Raw genomic sequence first — 23107 nt, forward strand, 5'->3', positions numbered from 1 at the left:
CTATGGGATTGCACCATCATAAAACACGTCTGTGAATGAGGCCCTTAATATGGCAGAGCGCTAAGTGGCTTGAAAGCTTGATCATATCATATAGTAGCATGCATACATACATATGTAGTTTTGAGCAGGCCCGTACATTAACCCTATATGCATACACATAACATATAGCTATAATGAGTAGGCAGTGAAATCAAATACGCTTCATTTCCTATGCTAGAGAAATAAACAGCATCTTGCTTAAAGGCTAAAGACAAAACAACTTGTGATGTTGGGTCCTTGAATTAGGGACATTTAGGGCCTGTAGATAATTGAGCTTGAAGCCGTTAGAGATAAATGGGCCGGAAGCCGATACTTGATAGTTTGGAAGCAAGCTGAGGGAAGGTACCTCCAAATAAGAGTAAGAAGCAGGAGATTTTCCCACCAAGTGACAGCATTTATTGTAAGGGGGATTTACAAGCAGCGAACCCTATATATACGCTGTTTGCCCAAAAGCCAGGGATGTTTCTTTTGGTGAAGCCATGCCAGGCGTTGCAGGGGGTGTGACCTCTGAGCGACACCTTAAAAGCATTATGATATTTTAAGATGAAATGGGTTTTGGCTTGATTGAATACTGTGCAAGTCTGGTCTTTTAGTCCTTTGATGCTGTGATTTTGTGCATATGATTGCTTTATTGATTTAAGCTTTGGGTTTAATTTGGAAATAGTAGAATGGGTGTACGTACTTTACACAATATTTCTCCACACAATATGGGTAGGAAGGATAGCTCAGGGACAACCCGTTTGTCTTGGAAGCAAGACAGCGCAGCGCTACACAGGTTTGAATCCCGATCCTGCGCTTAGAAACCACTCGTTGGTATTAAAGGCGTTATAAATTAGCAATTATTAAATGAACAATTATTATTGCTTCAGTGAATTGAGCATTGTGATTTGACAGGGCATTTTGTTTTGGGAAAGTGAATAAAGCCCCAAGATGAGAGTATTGAGGCCCTCCCTCCATCCACCCTTCTCACTTTCCTTTCCCGACCTGGATGAGCCCCTTCCCTCTGCTCCCCATTACCCTCCACCTGCGCTGGACTGCCAATACTGATGCGCTTCAATAGGGGTAAGGAATGTGCAATTTGGAAATTTCATTTGTGATGTGACGAGCGACGCTGCAAATTGTGTCAAAATGCACCTTTCCATCGTGCGTGCATACTTTGCTTTGTTTGTTGTGCATTTCCGCACTCCTTGCATTACCCACTTGGGTAGACATTATTAGAGCAATTGACTTGCCTGTTACCATCATGCCTTCCAAGATGGCCGTTTTTCTGTTTCATTGTGAATGTTGCTTCCATCTTCTGGACCAGCTCCTGCCTCCCTCTCCCATTCGTTGCCTTTGCCCCCTTTAGCCAATGGCTGCAACCGGGAGGCGGGAGCCGGCCACACTGTCGAAGGCCCACAACAAAGGCCCTGTCTACCGCTGTCCACCGCGGTACGCCAGATCGCCTGCCCCTGCGTGAGTGTCTGTGTGCCCCCCTGCCCCTCCGTGAGTGTCTGTGTGCCCCCCTGCCCCTCCGTGAGTGTCTGTGTGCCCCCCTGCTTGCTCCCCCCCTCGTTTGCTCTGAGTTTCACCCCCCTTCCTGCCTCCTTCCCTTCCCCCCTCCTTCACTTCCATCCTCTTCCACTACCTTCCTACTCCCCCATCTTCATTCTCCCTCCTCTCTGACTTCACCCTCCTAGCACTTACTCCTATCATCTGTTCCTTGACTCTTGATAGCAGCTTGTCTGTCTCCCCTCCTCCCCCCTTGTTCTCCCCCTCTCCGCCTCCCCTGCTCTTCAAATTTGTCACCGTCATTTTTGCTTAGTAGCGTGCCTTGTTCTCCTTCCCCCTCCGTCCCCTTGCCCCCCCTCCCACCCCGCCTCTTCTTTACCTGCACTGCGTAAATTGTCGTCAGACATAGTAATGTTACTGCTTGCTTTGTTCACCTTCCTATCCATTACCTCCTGCCTTACATGTTCTATGCACTTGCACTATCAGAAATGTTGACAGGCCTATTATGATAGTTATTTTCACATTCTGTATTGCTTCAAGGACTTTTACTGAATGAACTGTATTTTCCTATGTCCCTCTCCCTCCTTGAAGCGCTTTGAAACACATTTATTGTGTATAGGCGCTATATAAATAAACTATCATATCATATCAATTGATTTACTTAAAGAAACTGACTTGTTACCTACCAAACAGATGTGTTTGAATCGTATGTTGACCAAGTGAGAAGAACTGAGGGACATTAAAAATGTCAAATTTGTTTGAATCTTATGTTGATTTAGCGAGATGAACTGAGAGATTTTGAATATTTTTAAAAAAAACGTATTTGTATACAACGTTGGTCGTACTTGACTCTGAGATATATCGGTACAATGAGAATCCACAAACACATATACAGAGAGAGAGAGAGAAGGAGAGGGAGAGAGAGAGAGAGAGAGAGAGAAGGAGAGGGAGAGAGAGAGAAAGAGAGAGAGAAAGAGAGAGGGAGAGAGAGAGAGACAGAGAGAGAGAAAGAGCGAGAGAGAGAGGGAGAGAGAGAGAGAAAGAGAGAGAGAGAAAGAGAGAGAGAGAGAGAAGGAGAGGGAGAGGGAGAGAGAGAGAGAGAAGTAGAGGGAGAGAGAGAGAAAGAGAGAGAGAGAAAGAGAGGGAGAGAGAGAGAGACAGAGAGAGAGAGAAAGAGCGAGAGAGAGTGAGAGAGAGGGAGAGAGAGAGAGAAAGAGAGAGAGAGAGAGAGAAAGAGAGAAATAGAGAGAGAGAGAGAGAAAGAGAGAAATAGAGAGAGAGAGAGAGAGAGAGAGAAGGAGAGGGAGAGAGAGAGAGAGAGAGAGCAATAGCTAGATTGGTGGCAGATACTGCTAGTGATGAAAATCTATACTTTGTTACTGTACATCTTTCCCACTAGTGAAGACAGCCAGAGAGACTCATTGAAACAATCTAAGTTCAGGTGTGTAATTAACTGATTACAATGTGTAATGTTAAGTTCTCTCAAAGGTGGGGTAAACACCATACTCTATTTCAATTCAACAAAATGATAAAAAAGTGACGTTTTATAAAAGACTAGGACACTTGTAAACAGAATGAATGCTGCTTGTTAACAGTGTGTCTTACCCAGCCCTACATATGAGGGGTGAATCGACCCCTATTACTCCCTAACAATAGGCAAATAGGCCAGTGGATGTAGATTTTGTGAAGAGATGGACCAAACAGACATTGAGACACATGTTAGTAGACTTTCAAAAGTTAGAAAAATTAGGAGAGTTAAGAAAACTGATGTTTGGGAAAATTGTAGAGCAATCTAAACCTATAGATCAAGAGGCTTTGTGGAACCAGCTTTTTAGAGGCAAATATGTGAATATTGTTTTAGCAGCAACTACGGTTTTGAAAAGCCTCTTTGTAGATGAATAGATGAAGGAGGATTATGAAAAATACTTATTTATAGATTTTATAGTCTTTTTATAATGTGTTTTAAAAATGTCAAGCTGTGGTAATGAAAGTTTGATCATTGAAGGCTTTGTGTACAAAGTTTTTCGTGTTCGGTAAAGATGTGCAATTATGTGTGAAATGTGTTTTTAAACTATGACACACTAAATAAATGTTAAAAAAAAAACAGGTAAACACTCGGACCTGTAGTGCACGTAGTACCACAGTAGAAACTACTATTATTACTCCATGATCCGTAAACACGTAACTTTTAATGTGCATGAATAGCTAATTGCAAAGAAATAGTTACTGCAAAAACATTTCCCTTTTCCAATTAAAACACATTTCTACTCACTTATAAAATACTGTCATTGAGAATAACTCTTTTACTCCCTAAAAGATCATTTCACTCCCCACTTAAAAAAGTAGGGAGTAAAATACTCCCACTTCAAAATATTATCTAGAGCACAGGTCTTACCCATTGCTGATGAGAAGCACATCTTTGATGGAGGCGTCACTGGTGGGAGTAGCAACGCACCGTTCGGCCCTTAAAGCAAAAATATCCCCATCAGTAAAGTCGGTAGTTATGCCAATATAAAGCGGGGTCCCCACATACAGGGGTTCTGTTGCGTTGTAGGGGACGGTAAACGAGTCTGTGACGTAGGCAGCCATGTGGCCATTGGTTGATCCGGCGCTGTAGCTTATATTTGAATGCAGAACGCTGCCAAAGAGAAAAGCAAAGAAGGTATGAATAGAAGGAAAAAAATTAAGGAAAAACCCCTTGAATCTTTTTATCAGGACCTACACAACGAGCAGGGGCTCACGCAAAAACCCAGTTATTAAATCAAGTCATGCATACAATCTGGTACGACTGATTAAACAAATTTCAAACACTGAATTTTTCGTTTTTGCCGAAACAGAAAATGAGAACGTTTCATAATTTAAAAATTCAAATTATTCTATTTCTAGCAGAAGATTTTTCATTCATGCTACTATTTGTATTACATTGTTGCAGATACAGTTGCAATGTTTTATCCCAGTCTGAAGCAAAGACCTAATATTTGCCAAAATCAGAAACACATATAGGTTGTCCATCAGTGTGAAGGGGCAAAAAAAACCAATTGGACTGGACTTCTCGTTAGATGAAGCTGATGCAGTTCAGTACTGGCCCTTTTCCGTCACCATTGTTGTAACAACCACATAGGCCTGCCTCCAAACAGAGCATGCTTTAAAGTGGGGCCTTGATAAATGTTTGCGTGTAGGGTAGTGCGGGATAGAGGGCGGGTGTGAGTGGACTTGAGAGGGAGTTGTGTGTGTGTGTGTTAGAGACGGCATGTACATCGAGGGTGTGTGTGAGATCATTATTGTGGGTGTTATGGTATGTTATTATGCCAAATCACCACCGTAGTAAAATCAGCGAGCCTAGGCTTGCCCATGAAGTGTCGTACTGTGCCTGCACCAGGGGTATCCAACCTTAGTCTGCTGGAGGAAAGAAAATGAGTGTCAGATAAGAGAATGGGAGAGTGGGAAATAGATGCTACGAACAAAGAGCGTGAGTGATGCAGCAGGGGAAGAATTTGTTGCGTTGCTCTCAACGTTTTTTGGCTCCAGGTCGAATAAAAACACCCAATTTTGTTTTGGCGGGTGAAAGCCCATTGATTTTTATGGGCGGGTAGAGATATTGGCGGGTGAGAGAGCTGCTTTCAGGGTAGTTGACATCCGCCAAAAGCGTGTGAGTTGAGAGGTATGGTTTGTGATAGAATGGGTGCAAGCCAAACCTGCAGTTAGATCGATAATGGTTCTACAAAATGGAGGAGGTGGATATGTCCTAAAGGGTTTTGATAATTGGATTGTAATTTCAAAGCAGATTTGCAGAATTGCAAATTACTACACCATGTAATGTTTGTTGCATGAGGGGCTTGAGAGTGTGTTCAGGCAAACCTTGAAGTTTGGTGGCTTATTTGCCTGGGCGTCCCTATACATTGTACTCCAGGTCAAACTTCAGAATTGTACTTCTGTGACTGCCAAGCAGGAGCCCAAAGGGGCATAGTCAAAAAAAGACTGTGTGTAACGGTGAATGTTCTTGGTAGTGGAAGGTATGGGAACGGAGTCGTGAAACTGGTACAGTAAAAAGGCCTGGCACCTTCATGATAAAAGATTATTAAGAGTTTGTTCTACGTCATGCCATGCTCAGCTTTATTTTAGTTAATAGTGAGACAGAGTATTTCCTTACTTTGAACTAGGCTATCAAAATATAGGGTGAGTGTTGGAGAAACTGTGTGTGTGTGCGTGTGAGACAGAGAGAAAGTGTTTATGTTAATGTTAAAGGTATTTATATAGCGCACCGTCACCAAAGGAGTTGTCTCCAGGTGCTCAGGAGGATCTGTAAACAAAGCGGTGGGGGGGTTAGTGGGTGAAGAGGGCATAGGAAAGTGAGAAGTTGGTGCCCTGTTGGCAGCTTCAGTTCTGTTTTCACTGTGCGATGAGCTAGGGTGTGAATATAGGATCGAGTCCTCATGTGCTGTTGTTGCGATCTACGCGTTGATTGTATGTTGTTGCAGTGTGCTGAAGTTCGTGCGGTTTGCTGTGAGAGAAGTGGTTGTGTGGGTTTTTCTGTGAATTAAGTATGCTGAAATTTGAGGTTTTGGTTAGTGGGTTATATGTCTCTTAATCCTTGTAGCTTTGTATTATGTTTCCGGTTGTCATACTGGGTAGGTATATTCTTCTCTTGCTTTACTGACTGTCTAGTTTCTACGGCTTTGGAGAGACTGGTTCCTAGCAAAGTTATCGGGCTTATTACCCGATTAGGCGAGCATCATCCCCTAGTTCGATAGTGGTGTTATATTACCATTCACCTGCTCCTTTCTATCTATTTACTGTCAGTAGTCCATTGCTGCCTGTGTTTACGAGGTGGGCAAGGTGTTATTGCTAGTTCATACCTTGCCTTTCTTCCCGATTGATCTGTGGATGTTCTTTGATATGATTGGGTGTGGTTTATCTTTTAATTGATAAGTGGATATGTTGTAGATCTGTGTATCCTTACTTCTTTTAAGGGTCGATGGCTTAGGGAATCGGGATAGGTTCCTCTCTCAGCCTAGTTCCGCTGTGTATGTCCTTAGGGCATTCGTTCTGGTTATGGGGTGAACAGCCATGATTTGAGGAGTTTCCTGAATTGTAGGTGATCTTTTGTGTTCCATATTTTTTTTGGTAATTCGTTTCAGGTTTTCGGGGCGAGGTGAGAGAAAAGGGATCCTCTGAGTTTTCTCTTGTTGTATGATTTGGGTTCCAAACGGATGTCGCTGCTGGATCAGAGTGGCCTTGTAGTGTGGTGTGCGTTTAGTTTTCTTCTAAGGAACTCTACATCTTGGTCGTGGATTACATTGATTTGAACTTGATCTGTTGTTTGATTGGTAGCCAGTGTAGTGTTTTCAGCACTGGTGTGATGTGTTCTCTTCGAGGTAGTTTAAGGAGCAGTCTGGCCACCGCATTTTGTATGCGTTGGAGTTTATTTAGAAGTCGTTCAGGCATGCCTAGATATAAGCTGTTGGCGTAGTCTAATCTAGACATGATGAGAGCAATGATGATAGTTGTTTTGTTGGTGAATGAGAGGAATGGTAGGATCCTTTTAGCCACTCGCAGGAGAAAGAAGCATTTCTTGGTTAGGGCGTTTACTTGTGGACTCCCAGGTTTTTTACAATCGATGATGGGGCTGGGGTTTCACCCAGTTCTTTTGGCCATGGGATGTAGAGGTCGTCTTCTCCGTTTTTTGTGATGATCATTATTTCTGTTTTGCCTGCCTGGGTTGAGTTTGAAGTAGTTTAAGCTCATCCAGATGTATATTTCACAAAGGCAGTTCTCTAGTCTTGAGTTGTCTTCTTGTGAGTCTTGTATTTTACAGATCATTTCTGTGTCATAAGTGTAGTTGTAACAGGTGAGGACATGACTATCGATGATTTTAATTAGTTGTAACAGGTAGATGTTGAATAGTAGTGGCGAGAAGGATGATCTTTGTGGGACCCAGCATGATGATTCTCATGGGCTTGATTTGTAAGGTTTCATCCATATAATTTCTGTTCTGTTTGTTATGAAGGATCTGATCCAAAGTAAGGCGTTGTCAGTGATTCCAAATTCTTCCAATCTCATGATGAGGATGTCATGGTATACTGTGTTGAATGCCGCAAAGAGGTCTAAGAGTATCAGAGCAGTGCTGTTGTTTGAGTCTGCATTTGTCTTCAGATCATCCCAGATTGAAATAAGTGCTGTTTCTGTACCTCTCATCGGTCTGAAGCCTACTTGTGCCTGGTTTAATAGGTGGTGTTCTTCTATGAATTCTCGGGTTGTTCTATATATATGTTTTTCCAGAATTATAGCCGGGTAGGGGATGTTGGAGGTGGGTCTGTAGTTGGAGAGGTCCTCTACGTTTCCTGCTGTAACCTTGAGGAGTGGTTTGATGTATGATGATTTGAAGGCTTGTGGCACTCGCCCTGTTGAGATCCATTGGTTGAGGACATTCCTGTGGTATTCCATTGGTGTTCCTTGTGAGAGGATTGATTTGTAGATGTCACAGGGGCAGGAATCCGCAGGGGAGCCTGATATATTGCTTTGATTTACCATTTTGAAGAAAGTCTCCACTGATATGCGTGTAAAGTTTCAGAGTTTGTTCTGATGTTTCTTGCATCGTGGTTGTTTTCAGTGTTGTGGTTGCATGGTCTGTTTTGTATGGTCTGTTGGATGGTCATGTTTTTTTTTTTTTGAAGTGGTCTGAGAGATCATTGCATAATTTCTTCGGTGGTATTGGAGCGTTGTTACAGCGGGTGGTTTTTTATTTAGTTTATGATTTTAAATAGTTCTTTTTGGGTGTTTGATGCTTTGAGGATTCTGTTGTCGTAGTATTTCCTGTTTGTATATCGTTTTTGTGTGAATGGGTATGTTGTTGAAGTTTGCATTTTTTTCCACAGTCTTTATTGATCCTCCATTCTAGTTCTAGTTTAGGTTTTTTCCTTTTCATGGCGCCTAGTAGTGGGGTGAACCATTTTGCTGTTGCTCTTTTGCGGGATGGATTGAGAGGTTTTTCTTTGGTGATTTCGTCGATTGTTGTGGTGATCCAGTTGTGAAGTATATCTATTTTAGTGTCTAGGTCAGCCTTGCCCATGGTTGTTGTTTGTGGTTTGGTGAACTCCAGTCGTTCCGTTAAATTGAAGTTTTTTATGGTTTTTCAGTCTCTTTTCATGATGATCGGTTGCTTTTCTTGTTTCTTGGTTATTGGGGAGGGCAGTGTGATTAGTAAGGGGATGATGGGGTGGTCGCTCCAGAGGATCTAAATCGGTGGTGCCGTGGTAATTAGTTTCCTGTTGGTGAAGATTGCATCTAGTGAATATCCTGCCATGTGGGTTGCTCCTTTGACCATTGACCAGCTGATGTAGTTTCATTGTTGTTAGCTGGCTGGTAAGAGATTTTTGTGAGGTTGTGGTTTCTTCATCAAACCAGATGTTGAAGTCTCTGAGGATAATCAGGTGGTTCTGGTCGATAACTAGGTTGGTGATTGCTTCTATGAAGTTGTCTACGAAGGCTGCATCGTATGTTGGTGGCCTGTATACCAGTATGAATTTCAGGTTTGTTCTGGGATTTGTTGATAGAAGTATGATTAGGGATTCGCATTTGTTGATGTTTAGTGGGTCTTCCGCTTTAATTTACAAGTGTTCCTTGTGGGTGATTGCCAGTCCACTACCTCTTTTGGTTTTCCTGCTTACTTGGATGCACTTGAAGGTATCGGGTAGGCAGTTATTGAGGGTGATCTTGTAGTTGTCATCTAACCATGTTGCGGATACAAAAAGGGTGTCGATTTCGGTTGCGTGTTTGGACATTGATCTTGCACTAATTAGATTGCAGTGGACCTTTTTGGTGTCATTTGGTTTATTTGTTGGTCCCAGTTTTGATTTGTGGGTGTTCAGTTGAGGTGCTTTTATGTTGGCTCCGAGCGGTTGAGATTCTGTGAAGGCGGCTTTGTCATTGAATCGGTCTGTGAGATTGATAATTGGGTTGCTGACTTCTATTGTTTCTTCATCCCTTGTCATTTGATGTGGGTATCGATAGTGCCCTTCTGTTCTTGTGATGTAGGGAGTAAGGGGGTTGGCGTCATCCCATTCTCTTCTTGCGCTCCACTCTTCTTTTGTTGTGTTGTTCGGGTGGTTTTTTTTTATCTGTGTGGAAATGTTGGTGTCGTTGAAGTATCTAGGCTCCTTAGTTGTTGCGAGGTACGGTCTAAGGTATAAGGATTTTTCTCTTGTGATATTTGTTCTGTCGATTGTATTATTTTGCATGATGCGTTCTGTATTGAAGGTGTCTTCTGTTGGTGGCGGTTGAGCTTGTGTATCAGTATTATTTGTATCATGTTCCTTTCCTCTTTGTCTGCGTCGAATTCTGCGTCGGGGCATTTTGGGTCTTTGGTGAAAGGGTTAGTCTGGGTGTTGTGTTTATACGTGCAGTTTACAGCTGTAGGTGTGTCGTGCCAGGATAGTGTTGATTTTAATCCCCTTAAGGTGTTCCATCTGGATGTTTTCGAGGGTGTGTCTTTGTTCAGTCAGTTGGGTAAGGGTGTTTCTCTTACAACAGGGAGGGCTGTCCTGGGGGGTATTGTACGTTGTAGGGTGGGGCATCTTGATAAGGGCTATTGGTGCAGGTAACTGGGGTCGGGATTATGGTAGTAGTTACTGGCTTTGGTGCTTGCTGGGTGTTCTGGGTGTCAAGTTCCTAGGGTTCAATTGTAGAAGGTACTGAATACCCCGACTACCGAGAAGCAAGAGGTGGAGGGCTTAGAATTTTACGGGTGGTTTACAATGAGATTGTATTCTTGGGTGTGGGGTGTCAGATGTCCGAAGCGATGTAGGTTTCGGCGGGAGCCAAAAGATCATTGAACAGCTTGATTTCTGATCCTTGGACAGTAGTGGGTAGGTCTGGTTCTGCAAGGCAGGCAGTGATCAAGAATGGGACATCTAGCTATCAGGAAAGGGTTTTTGGCTTCGCAGATGGCAGGAAGTCATCAGGTGTCAGGTTGGGGACGCCTGGGTGACAGGGGAGATTTAGGTATGAGGGACGTTGGTGGTAATGAATGCCCCATTTTAAGACGCCTAGATATTGGGAGGAAGGTTCAGGCCTCTCAGCTTGGACAGCAGCAGTTGAACACCTAGACTTGGAACACCTAGGCAGCAATTGAACACCTAGACAGGAATACCTGGATAGCAGGGATGGCTCCGGCCTCACAGTGTAGCAGGTTTAGGGTATGAGATAGAGGAGGGGACAACTAGGATTGTCTTTCGTGTATAATGGCGGGGAGGAACGGGTTTCACAGTGCAGTTCAGGCACAGGGAGGTACACCTAGGTGTAGTGGTACAGAAGAGCACACCTAGATGAGCATCTAGACTGGGAAGACCTAGGCAGTAATTGAACACCCAGACACGAGTACTTGGATAGCGGGGGAGGCTCCGACTCACAGTCTAGCAGGTTTAGGGTATGAGATGGAGGTGGGGACACCTAGGATTGTCATTCGAGTATAATGGCAGGGAGGCCCGGGTTTCACAGTGCAGTTCAGACAGAGGGAGGTATACCTAGGTGAAGTGGAACAGGAGAGCACAACTAGATGTGAGTTTTGTGTAGTTGGAGAGGCCTAGGTTTTACAATGCACCTTTGTGCGGGAGGTGACACCCAGGCTTGAGAGTCCTGCACAGTGAGGTAGAGGCTCAGGCCTCACAGTGTGCGTTGATACAGGGGAGTACACCTGGGAGTACAACTGGACCTGAGGGCCTGTATTGAGGTGGAGAGGCCTAGGTTTCAGAGTGCAGTATATTACAGGAGAGCACGCCAAGATTCGAGAGTCCTGTGTATTGGGAGAGAGGCCTAAGTTTCAATGCAATTTCAGATGTAGTTTCAATATAGGTAAGTATACTTAGAGGGTCCTGTATAGAGGCAGAGAGGTCAAGTTTCAATGCAATTTCAAATGTAATTTCAGATGCGGTTTCAATCCAGTGGAGTATACTTAGAGGGCCCTGTATAGTGGGAGAGAAGCCTAAGTTTCAAATGCAATTTCAAATGTAATTTCAGATGCGGTTTCAATACAGTGGAGTATACTTAGAGGGTCCTGTATAGTGAGAGAGAGGCCTAAGTTTCAAAATGCAGTTTCAAATGTAATTTGAGTGGAGTGTGTCTCAGACAGCGCACGAAAGCGAGCAAGAGAAACAGAGATTCCAGCCCTTCGTTCCTTTGCTGACGGCTTCTCTTAGTCTTAGTAAACTTCTCTGTTTCCTGTCCTCAAGTGCAGAGAACAGGAAACACCCACTTGTTAATCCACAAGGGCCACCTGGATTCTTTCATCTAGGGATTTCCTCACAGAATCAAGGCACACTAAGAGGCTGTGAACCTGCCTGAGGAAATCAAACTCTTTTGCTTTATTGATTACAGGTAAAACAAAATAATTATAATTAGTATTTGGAGACTACAATACCTTTCGCAGTCATTTTTTCATTTTGAGATCATTTGCAAATTAATCAACGTGATTCTGATCAACAGAATAAATTGAATCTTATGTCATTCCTTTACAGGCCTATTATTCCATTACCCCTTTGTCTGTCTTCCTCATCACAGTCATTACTTACTTGAGGCGCCAGCTCCTTCAAACAGACACTACTAGCTACCCTTTCCAAAACATAAGAAGAAAGACTGAGGCCCTGCGATAGTCTTTCTTCTATGTTTGCTAATCTTTTTGCTTTACACTATTGGGTAACTTATAAAACCCTCCCACACCACATTCTGTTCAATACCAAGCTGGTTTACCACAAGGTGGGGGATGGGGGATTAGGACTGTGACGAGGAATTCTAGGACTAAGAGTAATGAAGATTGCTGGTAAGTAATCATCCATTACCCCTTTGTCTGTCTTCCTTGTGACAGTCCTTACTTTTTTGAGGATCTACCAAGGAGCGGTCAAGCCAGAAAGCTATGAAACCTTAACAATTACCACAGCAAATCAGCTGTCGTAAGCCACAAAGAGAAGCAGTGATAATGTGCCTGAGCTATCTATCCATTAATGAAAAGGACACACCTAGTAACCAGGCACCACATTCGAACAATGCATTGAAAAACACATGTGTACCAGATTTACAAATGCCCCCTGTAGGAACCCCAAATCCTACTTGTCTTAAAAGACTTGTTCCTGAAGATCGGTAGTCAGTATAAGAGATTTCCTTAAAATACAAGCCTTGCTTCTTCTTTAATGATCATAGTAACTCACTCTTATGGGTGGATTTGTAGGTTTCCCTTACCTATTCCAAGAAGGAGGTTACGCAGTATATGAACATCTTGTTCTTGAAGAGCAATGCAGCGGTCACGGCTTCTTGGCTAGGGCTTGGGTCTCTGCAGAAAAGGGGAAAAGTGAATTGAGAAAATAAGTATGCCCACTTGGCTTGTCGGGTATTTGTACAATATGTTGTGTAGAACATGGAGGTTCCTCTGGCCAGTACGAAATTCAATGGGAAATAAAGTCCTCAACAGGAAGTGCCTCCACGCTAGGCATGTGTTTTTAAGGGCCAAGAGCTCTTTCTCCCGAACTGAATAATTAAGTTCACTGGGTGTAATGCTTTAGTGTGGAAAACAACTAGGTGTTCTTCCTGTATTTGTAGCAGGACACCACCAAGATCCGTGTTAGAGGAATCAGCTTCAAGAATAAACAGCTTAATGGTATCCGGGTGACAAAGCACCAGAGCTCTGGTAAAGTCTTTCTTCAAGCGAGAAAACGACAACTGGGCCTCTTCCATTCACTTGAACACTTCCCCTTTCTGAGGAAGTGCATAATGGTTGTGGTACATTTCCGGTAGATGTTTGCCAGACCCAAAATTGCTGCACTTCCTTGACTGATGTGGATTGCATCCAGTTTCTGATTGCTTTGGCTTTTCTAGGGTCACAAGCTATTCCATCATGCGACACAATGAAACCAAGAAAGGGACTGAAGACAGATCAAATACACATTTTCAGACTTAGCCAGAAGGTGGTGCTGTCTTAAGCAATGGTGAACTTCCTGAACCTGTTTAGTATGTTGTGCTACAGCAGCAGAAAATATCACTATATTAACCAGGCATACTATTATGTTACGTTATTAAAGATTGTAGTCAGCTATTGGAGTAGACAAAGTCCTAAAAATGCTGAAAGATGGTGGGAACACTGACAAGTCCGAAGGGCATAACATGTATTCATAATGCTCAAAAGGAGTGCAAAAGCTGTCTTCCATTCACCTGCTACTTGTATCTGAATCCGATGATAAGCCCTGCTAACGTTCAATTTTGAAAATAGCCAATCCCCTGGAAAAGACCTCAGTATGTCAGAGATGGAATCTGTAACTCCTGTTTTCCAGCATACATATTCCCCTTCCTCAGGCTGAGAATCCTCAGTAACACATAGAAGTTTATTTTTGAAAACTGAAACTGTAATCACTTTGGTGCTCCAGTATAGCCATTTGTGCGTTATATTGCCCACAGCCAACAGAAAGGTTTCCCTTATCTCGACCCATCAAGGCCATTTTAAGATTTGGCATACATAGCGCACGTAAATTGGCAATATGGGCCAAGAAGAGCCTTAAGCGGGGTAGGTTGGAGGGACACATGTGAATCTATGAAAGATACCAATGTTGGAGAACATGAGTTACAGGTAAGTAACATGTCTTCTCCAGCATTGAATCATTCATAGTGTCAAAAGCAGTATGAATAGATTACAAAGCAGTAACACATAACCAAAATACTTACCGCAGGATACATTCACCTTATGCAAAAAGGTTAAGCAGATGAGCCTGGCCAACCCTGGCCATCAAATCCCTGTCTGCACAGTAAAACATTGTAGAGGTGTGCACAGTCCTCATGGTCGCAGCCCTGCAAATGCCCAGCAGGGGAACCGCAGAGATGAAAGCTGTTGTGTCGTCAACGCCCCTTATAGAATGAGCCCGGGGCCTGCCAGCCTGTGGATGACAGCTGGAGATGCAGGAGGAAATCCACATCACAATGAATGACTTGGAAAGTGCCTTTTACCATCCCAGAGGGACTAAAAGTCTCAAATAGCAGAGAGGTCCCCTGGAATGACTTTGTGCGGGAGATGTAATATTTCAAAGCTTGCACCATAGAGTGTTCCGCGGATGAAAAAGGTGAACCTAAGAAAACAGGAAGCACACTGGTTCATTGAGGAGGAACGTCGAAGGAAACTTAGGCACAAACGAAGGGTTAGTGCGCAGCACAACATTAGACTTGTGGATATTCAAGTAGCAGGGTTTGCAGGAAAAGGCTTGCATCTCGCAAAACCCGCCTAGCCAATGCAAACAGCAGAGCAGTCTTCCAGGACAAGAGCTTGAGAGAGGCTTTATGCTAGTGTCAAAGGGAGGTTTCATGAGTCTCGAGAGGATGACATTCAGCTCCTAGGCTGGGGCTGACCGTCGGACCAGTGGGAAGGAATGGAACAGTCCCCTGAGGAACTCCTTGATCAAGCGGTGGGACCACAGGGAAGTCGTGGAAGAGGAGTGAGTATAGCGTAAGATAGCCGCATGGTGCACTTTGATAGAGGAATGAGCCAGGCTTGAAATAGCCAAGGATTGCAGATAAGGCAGGACATCCTTAGGTTGAACAGTGAAAGGATCAAGGCCCCCTGCTGTACAGCAGAAGGAACAATGTGTCAATTTACTCATGTAACAGGCAAGCGTGGAAGACATGCAGTCTCTTGCCAGAATGTCCTTGCTGCTCTGAGGCAGCAGGATATCACCGAATTCTGTAGGAGCCAGGCAGTCAGGTTCAGAGACGCCAGATCATGATGCAACACTGAGCCATTGTTAGGTACCATTTTAACTTTAGAGCTAAATCTACATCACTTGTGAGAACCCCAGAACTTTTTGCTGGACTGGTAGATTATTTTCCCCTATAGTTCAGTGAGTGGGAACCTTTTTCTACACTCAAATATCCTTTTACTATTTTTATGGGTGTCATTTTTAAGACTCTCCATTGTGTCCTTTTAATGTTATCCTCTTTGACAACCTTTGGTATATACCCTTGTATTGTTACAAGTTTGCCCTGTGGGGCTCCCCTTTTACTTTCTCTGGCTAACCTTGTGAGAACCAAATTTTAACAAGAGAGAGGTAGAGGGAAAAGAAAACCACTAAGCGCACTTTCTGGCTACAAGGAATAAAACCCTCAAAAATCAAACACAAGGCTTGTGATTTTTTAGCCGTTCTCCCCAATGGGAAGAGACTTTTACACCTTCAGTAAATTCAGTTAGGCATACGAAGATGATTCTCACACAGGAATTTGTAAATAAATATACATATTTTAATATTTAGTTAACACAATTCTTAAAAATTATTAACATGAAAGTCCTGCCACAAGTAAATGTAATGAGGTCAGAACATAGTAACCGCCGTGGTACAAACACAAACTTTTCTACAAGCAAATAATTATTCTATTATTTGTTTTCATAAAGTGATTTGAGCTGTGCAAACGTTCACAGTGGACATACCTCATTTTGCATACCATTCACTCTATCATACCATTCATCCCATTTCTGTTGTGTCAAGTACACCTACAATGTACAACAAAACAACAATCTACAATGTGTCCAACATGTTTCTTTCCAACTTTTTATGTTGTCTTAACTACTTGGAAATTCTTCAGGGGCTAAAAACAAAAGTTTGATCACTCGTGCGGAAAACTGTTGCACTAGCAGAAAACAAATGCGGTTAACAATTTGTTTGAGCTGTGCAAACGTTCACAGTGGACATACCTCATTTTGCACACCATTCACTCTATCATACCATTCATCCCATTTCTGTTGTGTCAAGTACACCTACAATGTACAACAAAACAACAATCTACAATGTGTCCAACATGTTTCTTTCCAACTTTTTATGTTGTCTTAACTACTTGGAAATTCTTCAGGGGCTAAAAACAAAAGTTTGATCACTCGTGCGGAAAACTGTTGCACTAGCAGAAAACAAATGCGGTTAACAATTTGTTTTTCTTAGTCGAGCGTGAGTCCTTAAACAGTAGGCTCAGGTTGTCCTGCGTTGAATGCAGATAAAAAGAATCTTCACCGTTTGTGTGTTAGGGAGGGTTCAGCGCTGAATAGGAAATTAGGGTCCTTTTCCAAGGCTGGGGAGTCCTGGGGTAAGGTTTAAACAAAGTCGTTCTGTTTTTCTTAAGTATTCAGTTATCACTATGTGGGTTAATGTTTGGGTGCTCTCTTGGAAAAGGACTCTAGAGCTATACGGGTCCTACTTATTGCTGTCTTCCTTGTGCTTAGTTCGCAGGCTCTGGTTACACCCGATCAAGGGCTTCAATTTTGCAATGTTTTCCTTTTGTGAGTCGGAGCTGCGCGTTACGCATCTTTCAATAGTCGGGCTTAAGGTGGCTGTCCCTCTCGTGTTGTTTAGTTGTGCCCGAGTTATGGTGGATATTTGCTCTCGTTATGCTACAGTGCGTGAAGTTTTGGGGGTCGGTTAGCGCACCTCGATCGTTTATGTTGTCTCAAAATATAGGCGTTGGTGTTGTAGATCCCGACTCTCGAGCTGCGTACGGCTTCCTGAGTGTTGCAGAAATTTTCTTACCGCGTGAGCACTACAGTTCCCAAGAGTAGAAAGGATATTTCTACCCCTTCTACATTTTGTTAGGTGAAACCAGCACACCCCACCTTATTTGGAGTGCTTGGGATATACAATGTATCCCCTTTCTCACTAACACTGTAACAATTCTGTTACAGGGACAAGTTTACCCTAAATGTCTGGTGGCAATGAACCTTTTTACAAATTCGGCACACCTTTACCGTGGGCTGTTTTCAGAGCTGCGGTAAAGGCACCCGTTTTACCAAAATGGCCCCTGTCTTCTTATTTTGCCATTTTTGCACTTCTTGTCCCTTCTTGGAGCTTCCTCTGCCCTGTAGGGTGGGAAATTCCTTTGTGTGATTTTTATCTTCGGCGGGAGACCTCAGTTAAGCCAGCCCAGGCTGCAGAGTGTCTGTGAAGGCAGAAAACGAGGGCAGAGTCCAAGACTCTGCATCCCTTTGTCTTCCAGCCTGCCAGCGGGAATCCAGTTCAAATGGGAAGGCTGGCTGTCCTGAAAGGACTGCCAACCCCCCCAAGTTTGAACATTGCATGTCTGTTTGATTGGTTGGGTTCTTGCACAAAAGGCGGATCCTGAAAGCTGAAACGGTAGTTGACCACTGGACCTGAACACGAAGAAGAAGATGAAGAAAACGCAGCTGAGATGATTTCCAGCAAACAGAGAGCCTGCTGTTTAACCTCAGCCTGCTGTGTCCCTTCCTTCCAAGCGACCTTGGGACTCTGAAAACAAGGAAACCGATCCAGAGCCTGGTGAGATCCACTAGACTCAAGAAGACCTGTATTTTGAGCCATACCATGTCGTGCTGTGACCTTGCAGGGCTGCAATACCCCAGTAACTTGGGACCTCGAGCCAGTGTGTGGTGCACGGTCTTCCGAATCGAGCTGAAACGTTGTGCCTCCTCATCAGAGTGCTGGACCTTGCAAGTGACAAGAATCTGTCTGGCGATATTCAGTGTTCATCTGGCTCCTGAAAATGGTGCCAAAACCAAAGCGCTGCATCCATCCATGAAGAAACTCTTGCCTGGAGCCTTCCCCATTGATCCTTGCTGCAAAATCCCTTCCAAAGTCCTGTCTTCCATCTTCATGAAAAAGGAATCCATCAACCTGGTTTTTGGCTGTAGATCCGGAAGTCTTCCTTTTGCCACTCTTCGTCTGTGCTGAGGTACTGTGTTGGCTGGGGTATTTACTTACCTTAATCCTGTGTGATTTCTGTAAAGCTTTTGGGGTGCTTTCTGTGATTGGGAGTCCTCTCATCCAGTTCATCCAGGCCCACTGCTGGAATCCTCCTAGGGTGAGTTCTCAGAGGTCCCCAGACCCTAACTAACTCTAAAGTGAACTACTTACTTGTTTGAACACTTTCCACAGGAACTCTGACTTTTTCTGCAACTGAACACTATCTCATCCTGCCTACAGCTGGCACATATACCACTAGGGCCCTTCCTATGCCTCTGAGAGGACTCATGCAATAGAATAGGGAAGGACTGGATAAGAAAAGGATTTTGTCTTGAAAGAAACAAGTTTTTAAAAGTTTACTTACTTGTGAAAGAGTTAGTTGCTAACTGTAACCCTGAGAGTGAGCAGTTACAAAAGTTCTTACTTATCCTGAAAGTGTGTTGTGCCATTATTTTTTTTCATTTTTTTTAATGAAAATGTTACAGTTTACATAGAAACTTTTCATTGGTATTAACTTATGTTATTTATCATTCAATTTTAAGAAATTCAAATATACTTTTCAGATCATTCGTCATATTCTCAATGGTTATTCCGAGTGTTACGCATGTGCTGAGTTTGTTATCTTAGTCCAGAATTGAGTCACAATGAATATCAGTTTTTTATCCAGACCTTTGCCCATCTATCTTTCCTACTGAGGGACTCTTTAGTGATTTTAAAACAGTCTGACAGATGTCTCGTTCTGGTTGCATTTTGGAACATATCATGAATATGTGAAAAAGAGTCTCAACAGTTTCTTCCTTTTGGCAAAATCTACAATACTGGACTGCCGGATCTTGTTGTTTAATTATTGCCAGTCTGTATCTAGTCAGCAATAAGTTGAGGGGCAATCTCATGAATAGTGACCTAACAGTGTTATCTGGAAAAATATTCAGGTATGTCGGCAATTGGTTAATTGCTCTCATTTCCAACTGACATGTTAAGTTTTCCTGATATGTCGCCTTTTCTTCCATTGTGGTTATCCGGTCGTTCTGCATCAATTTCTTTTTTGCATTTTGGGGGCGATTGACTAACAATTCTTTTGTGATACCTTCCCGAACAAGCAGTTGAGTAATCTGATTTTTCCATGCCTTTAGAACTGTGGCACAGATAGGATTCAATTTGGGCCTCAAAATGTCGATTTCTGGGATCTTCTCATTAGAGATGATCTTTTGATACAGGTCCAATTTTCTCCATCTTATAATTGAGTCCAAAGATGTATATAGCCATTTCGAAACTAATTCTAACTACTGGAAAAGACGGCGGAAGCCGCATTTTTTTTGCCAAAAGATGCAGATATATAAGCGATTCACTTCCATATGCCAAGCATGGAATTACTTTGCTCTTGTAAAATGTTACGATGGGGCAGATTGAGAACTTTCCATATTTACCATGCAATGCATATCCCTGCTGGGCCAAAGACTGTGCTTTTTTGCAGTTGTGACATCCATTCTTGTTCACTAAGTGATTGATTTATTGTGATTCCTAGATATTTAAAAGAGGATATTATAGTTAGAGGAAGGGAATTGATGCGTAACACAGGAATCTTGGTCTTTTGGTTCGATTTTGTTATAGTCATGATTTTAGTTTTGGATATGTTAATCTTTAATTCATTTTTCTCCGTATATAAACCCATCAAAATCCAAAAGACTGTCCTTGTGGGGTCTTATCAAGGAGTATGATATCATCTGCATATAACAATAGCAGCAGTGTGTTTGAGTTTATTCTTATCGGATTCGTTATTGGTGATGTCATTTCCAGCTCTAGTTCAGCCATAAACAAGATAAACAGCGTAGCAGCAAGAGGGCAACCTTGCTTGAGGCCGTTCCATGTCTCAATGTAGGCAGTTTGCACTCCCTTTTCAGAAAGCCTTACTCAGATCTTCGTATTTGAGTCAAGTAATTTGATTGATTCCAAAATATGCGTTGGACAGTTCCATTTTTGTAATTTATTCCACAGTAATTAACGATATACCATATCGAAAGCTAAATGCAAATCAACAAAAGCAATCCATACTGTTGACTTACTTACAATGGTTTCCTGTTTGATAATATTAAGTAGATATAGATTTATATTTGTTCCTACATTCTGGACAAAACCTGTTTATCTTTTAGGAAACCGGTTGTTTGCTATGGCCCAGGCAGATAGATCTTTCATCAGCATTGCCGCAAACATTTTCCCAAGGGGTTCCAATAAAGCGATAGGCCTATAGTTCACTGGATTTTCTTTCTCTCCTTGTTTATATATGTGTATCAGGGTTGCCAATGTCCAAGTTGCTGGCATTTGATTGAGATTGTTAATTATGCTCAGAATTTGCATCATGAATTCACTCGATATTTACAGAGATTTCTTTATGGTTTCATCAGACAAAACATCGGGCCCAGGTGCCTGCGAACCGTTAATTTTGGTTATGATCGTTAGGATATCCTGTTTTGTCGGAATTATTTTCCATGTAGTTTCAGTATGACCATTTGTTGGAATTGGTCCTGGTCTACTGCTATATAGAACGAAAAAATATTCAATCCACTGATGCTCTGATCCATTTTGGATCATCCGGTGGTGTCTCGTATATGTGGAGTTCAGAAGTGACCATAAATCATGTGTATTTCAATTTTTTAAGCATTGTAACATTATTTCTGCATCTCTCTGAAGCAAGGTGTTTTTATGGCTTTTTGTCCAATTTCTATATTTTTGTTTTGCAGCTTTTATCAGTATCCGGTTTTGTTCAGAATTATGTTTCTGTAAAGATCTGCAGAGTTTACGAAGTTCTGTTTTTCTTTCCTTGATTTGTAAATTATACTGATGGTTGTGATTTTGTCTCTGTGTTGCCATGCTTCTCGAAACTTTATTATATGGATCAAGCATCTATTGGTAATTTATCTTTTCAAGATCTTGTTTATTAGTTTGTTGGTATTGTAATGATATTTCAACTAGCTGTTTTGGTGTTATTTGTAATCTTGTGCCTGGAGCATTTAGTTCCATTTTTGGTAATAGTTGTTTGTCACGGGGGGTTCCGTGTCCATCCATGTCAATGTGAGAATCTGGTGATCACTGTTCTTTGTTGAGATAGAATCTGTATTTTGGATGTCATTCGAGATTGCAGGGGAGAATATATATAATCTAATATGGCTTTCGAAGTGCCTTGTGTCCAATTGGAATCATTTGGTTATCTTTGGATTTATGATTTCCTATCCCTGTTAAATTTTGGGTCTCCATTTCTTTAAGCCAAGTTTTTGTTCTTGATTGGAGATCAGCATAATTCTTCAAATTACCCATATTATAGAAGATATGTATGTTCAGATCGCCGCAAGCAATGATATCACTATTTCTGTATCTCGCTATCGTTGCATCAATTTCAGTGAAGAGAATATCGATAAAGTTTGTCTCATTAATTGCTAATGGGTTCCAATATAAATTGAAAACGGCTAACATAGGTGGATCTTTCAATTGCTGCCTAGATTGATCTTGAGTTGCCGCCTTCCACAAAATTGTACATTGGATCCACAGATTCAGATTTGTTGATTTAATTGGAATCCACGGTGAGTCTATTTGAACCATTGTTAGCTGTCCTGAAGAGGGTCTTCCTTTGGTCTGTTGTGTGGCTGGATTAATATAGACCTTGTAAACTTCACATATTGGTGGTTGGAACAGCCACGTCTCCTGTAAGCATATCATTTGGTATTTCTTGAAAACAGTTGGGAGTATGCGAAAACAGGTGCCCATGTCCCCTTGTATTCCATGTAGCTAGCTTTACTTCAACATTTCGCATGCTCTTTCATTGTTATAGATGTTGTGGGGCACACTATTTTTCTTCATATATTTGCTCATTTATCTCTGTTCTTCTGTATCGATTTACCTGGTTATGATTAGTTTCTAGGATCTGTCATCTTTTAGTTGTATCATATTCTATGTCTGACCGTGATTCTTCGCTGCTTATGTGTTCTGTAGTTGAGCTTATATCGCAATATTCACGGTAGATGACCTGTTTTCTATCGAATGGTGAGGTTTGTTATATTTCTCTGTGTTGTTGACCTTTTGTACATTTGAATCCTTACTGGTCAAGTTGTTTCACAGTTCTCCATATTTCAGTCATTGATATTCGGTTATGGAGTTCAATTTCATCTGCGTAAAATTGTAATTCGTCCATGAATTCGACCAATTTGATGTCCTGCGAGCAAATATGTTTTGTCTCTGGTATTGCATTTAGCAGTTTTAGGATGTTAGTTCTATTTAGTATCACAGAGCTGTTCGTACGTCAGTAATTGGCAATGCATAGTACATATTTTTCTTTTCTTTTTATAGGATCTGTAAATATCAGAATTGACAAGTTTGAATAGGCCATATTTCGCTCGTCACCATTTCGTGAGCAGATGCTCCTACGTGGTGACTTCGTTTCCTGCCTCAATTTCCCGATGTTTTGCAAGACTTCTCTGTCAAATTCATTCTTGAAGCTCTTATCACGTTAAAGTTCAGCATCTAGTATATCTTCACATGTTTATTCAATCTTCTGCATAGTTGTAGAATGATCATCTGAGTATTGATCCAATATAATCATTGTTGTGATATTTGGAGCAAGTTCTTGGTCTGTCTCAATGACGTCACTTTCTTCCATACATGTTGATAGTTCCAATAATTCAGCTTGTTGTCTTTCTTCCTCATCATGCAGAGCTTGTTGGGATACCGTCTGTAGTTCAGACTTATTTGCCATTATTGTAGTTTTTGGCCTTTGAGCTGGCTCCACTTTTTGGCTCATTGCTTACACCGCTGTGAGACAAGGCGTATCTGGCGGTTGAGGTAAATTCTGTAGGAAAGCCTGAGAT

The 23107-nt window shown here is 42.1% G+C and overlaps 1 protein-coding gene across 25 annotated transcripts in view; it reads right to left on the reverse strand.

The window, feature by feature from the left end:
• Nucleotides 1-23107, reverse strand: part of LOC138503201 (mucin-2-like) — a 1598433-nt gene that overhangs the window by 138344 nt on the left and 1436982 nt on the right. For all 25 annotated transcript variants that reach the window (XM_069622774.1, XM_069622776.1, XM_069622767.1 and 22 more), the window contains one exon: nt 3926-4168. In XM_069622774.1, the coding sequence (XP_069478875.1) occupies nt 3926-4168 (243 nt within the window). The remainder of the gene's footprint in view (nt 1-3925; nt 4169-23107) is intronic.

Source organism: Ambystoma mexicanum, chromosome 11 (assembly GCF_040938575.1).
Source record: "Ambystoma mexicanum isolate Mex_15411 chromosome 11, UKY_AmexF1_1, whole genome shotgun sequence".
NCBI lineage: Eukaryota > Metazoa > Chordata > Amphibia > Caudata > Ambystomatidae > Ambystoma > Ambystoma mexicanum.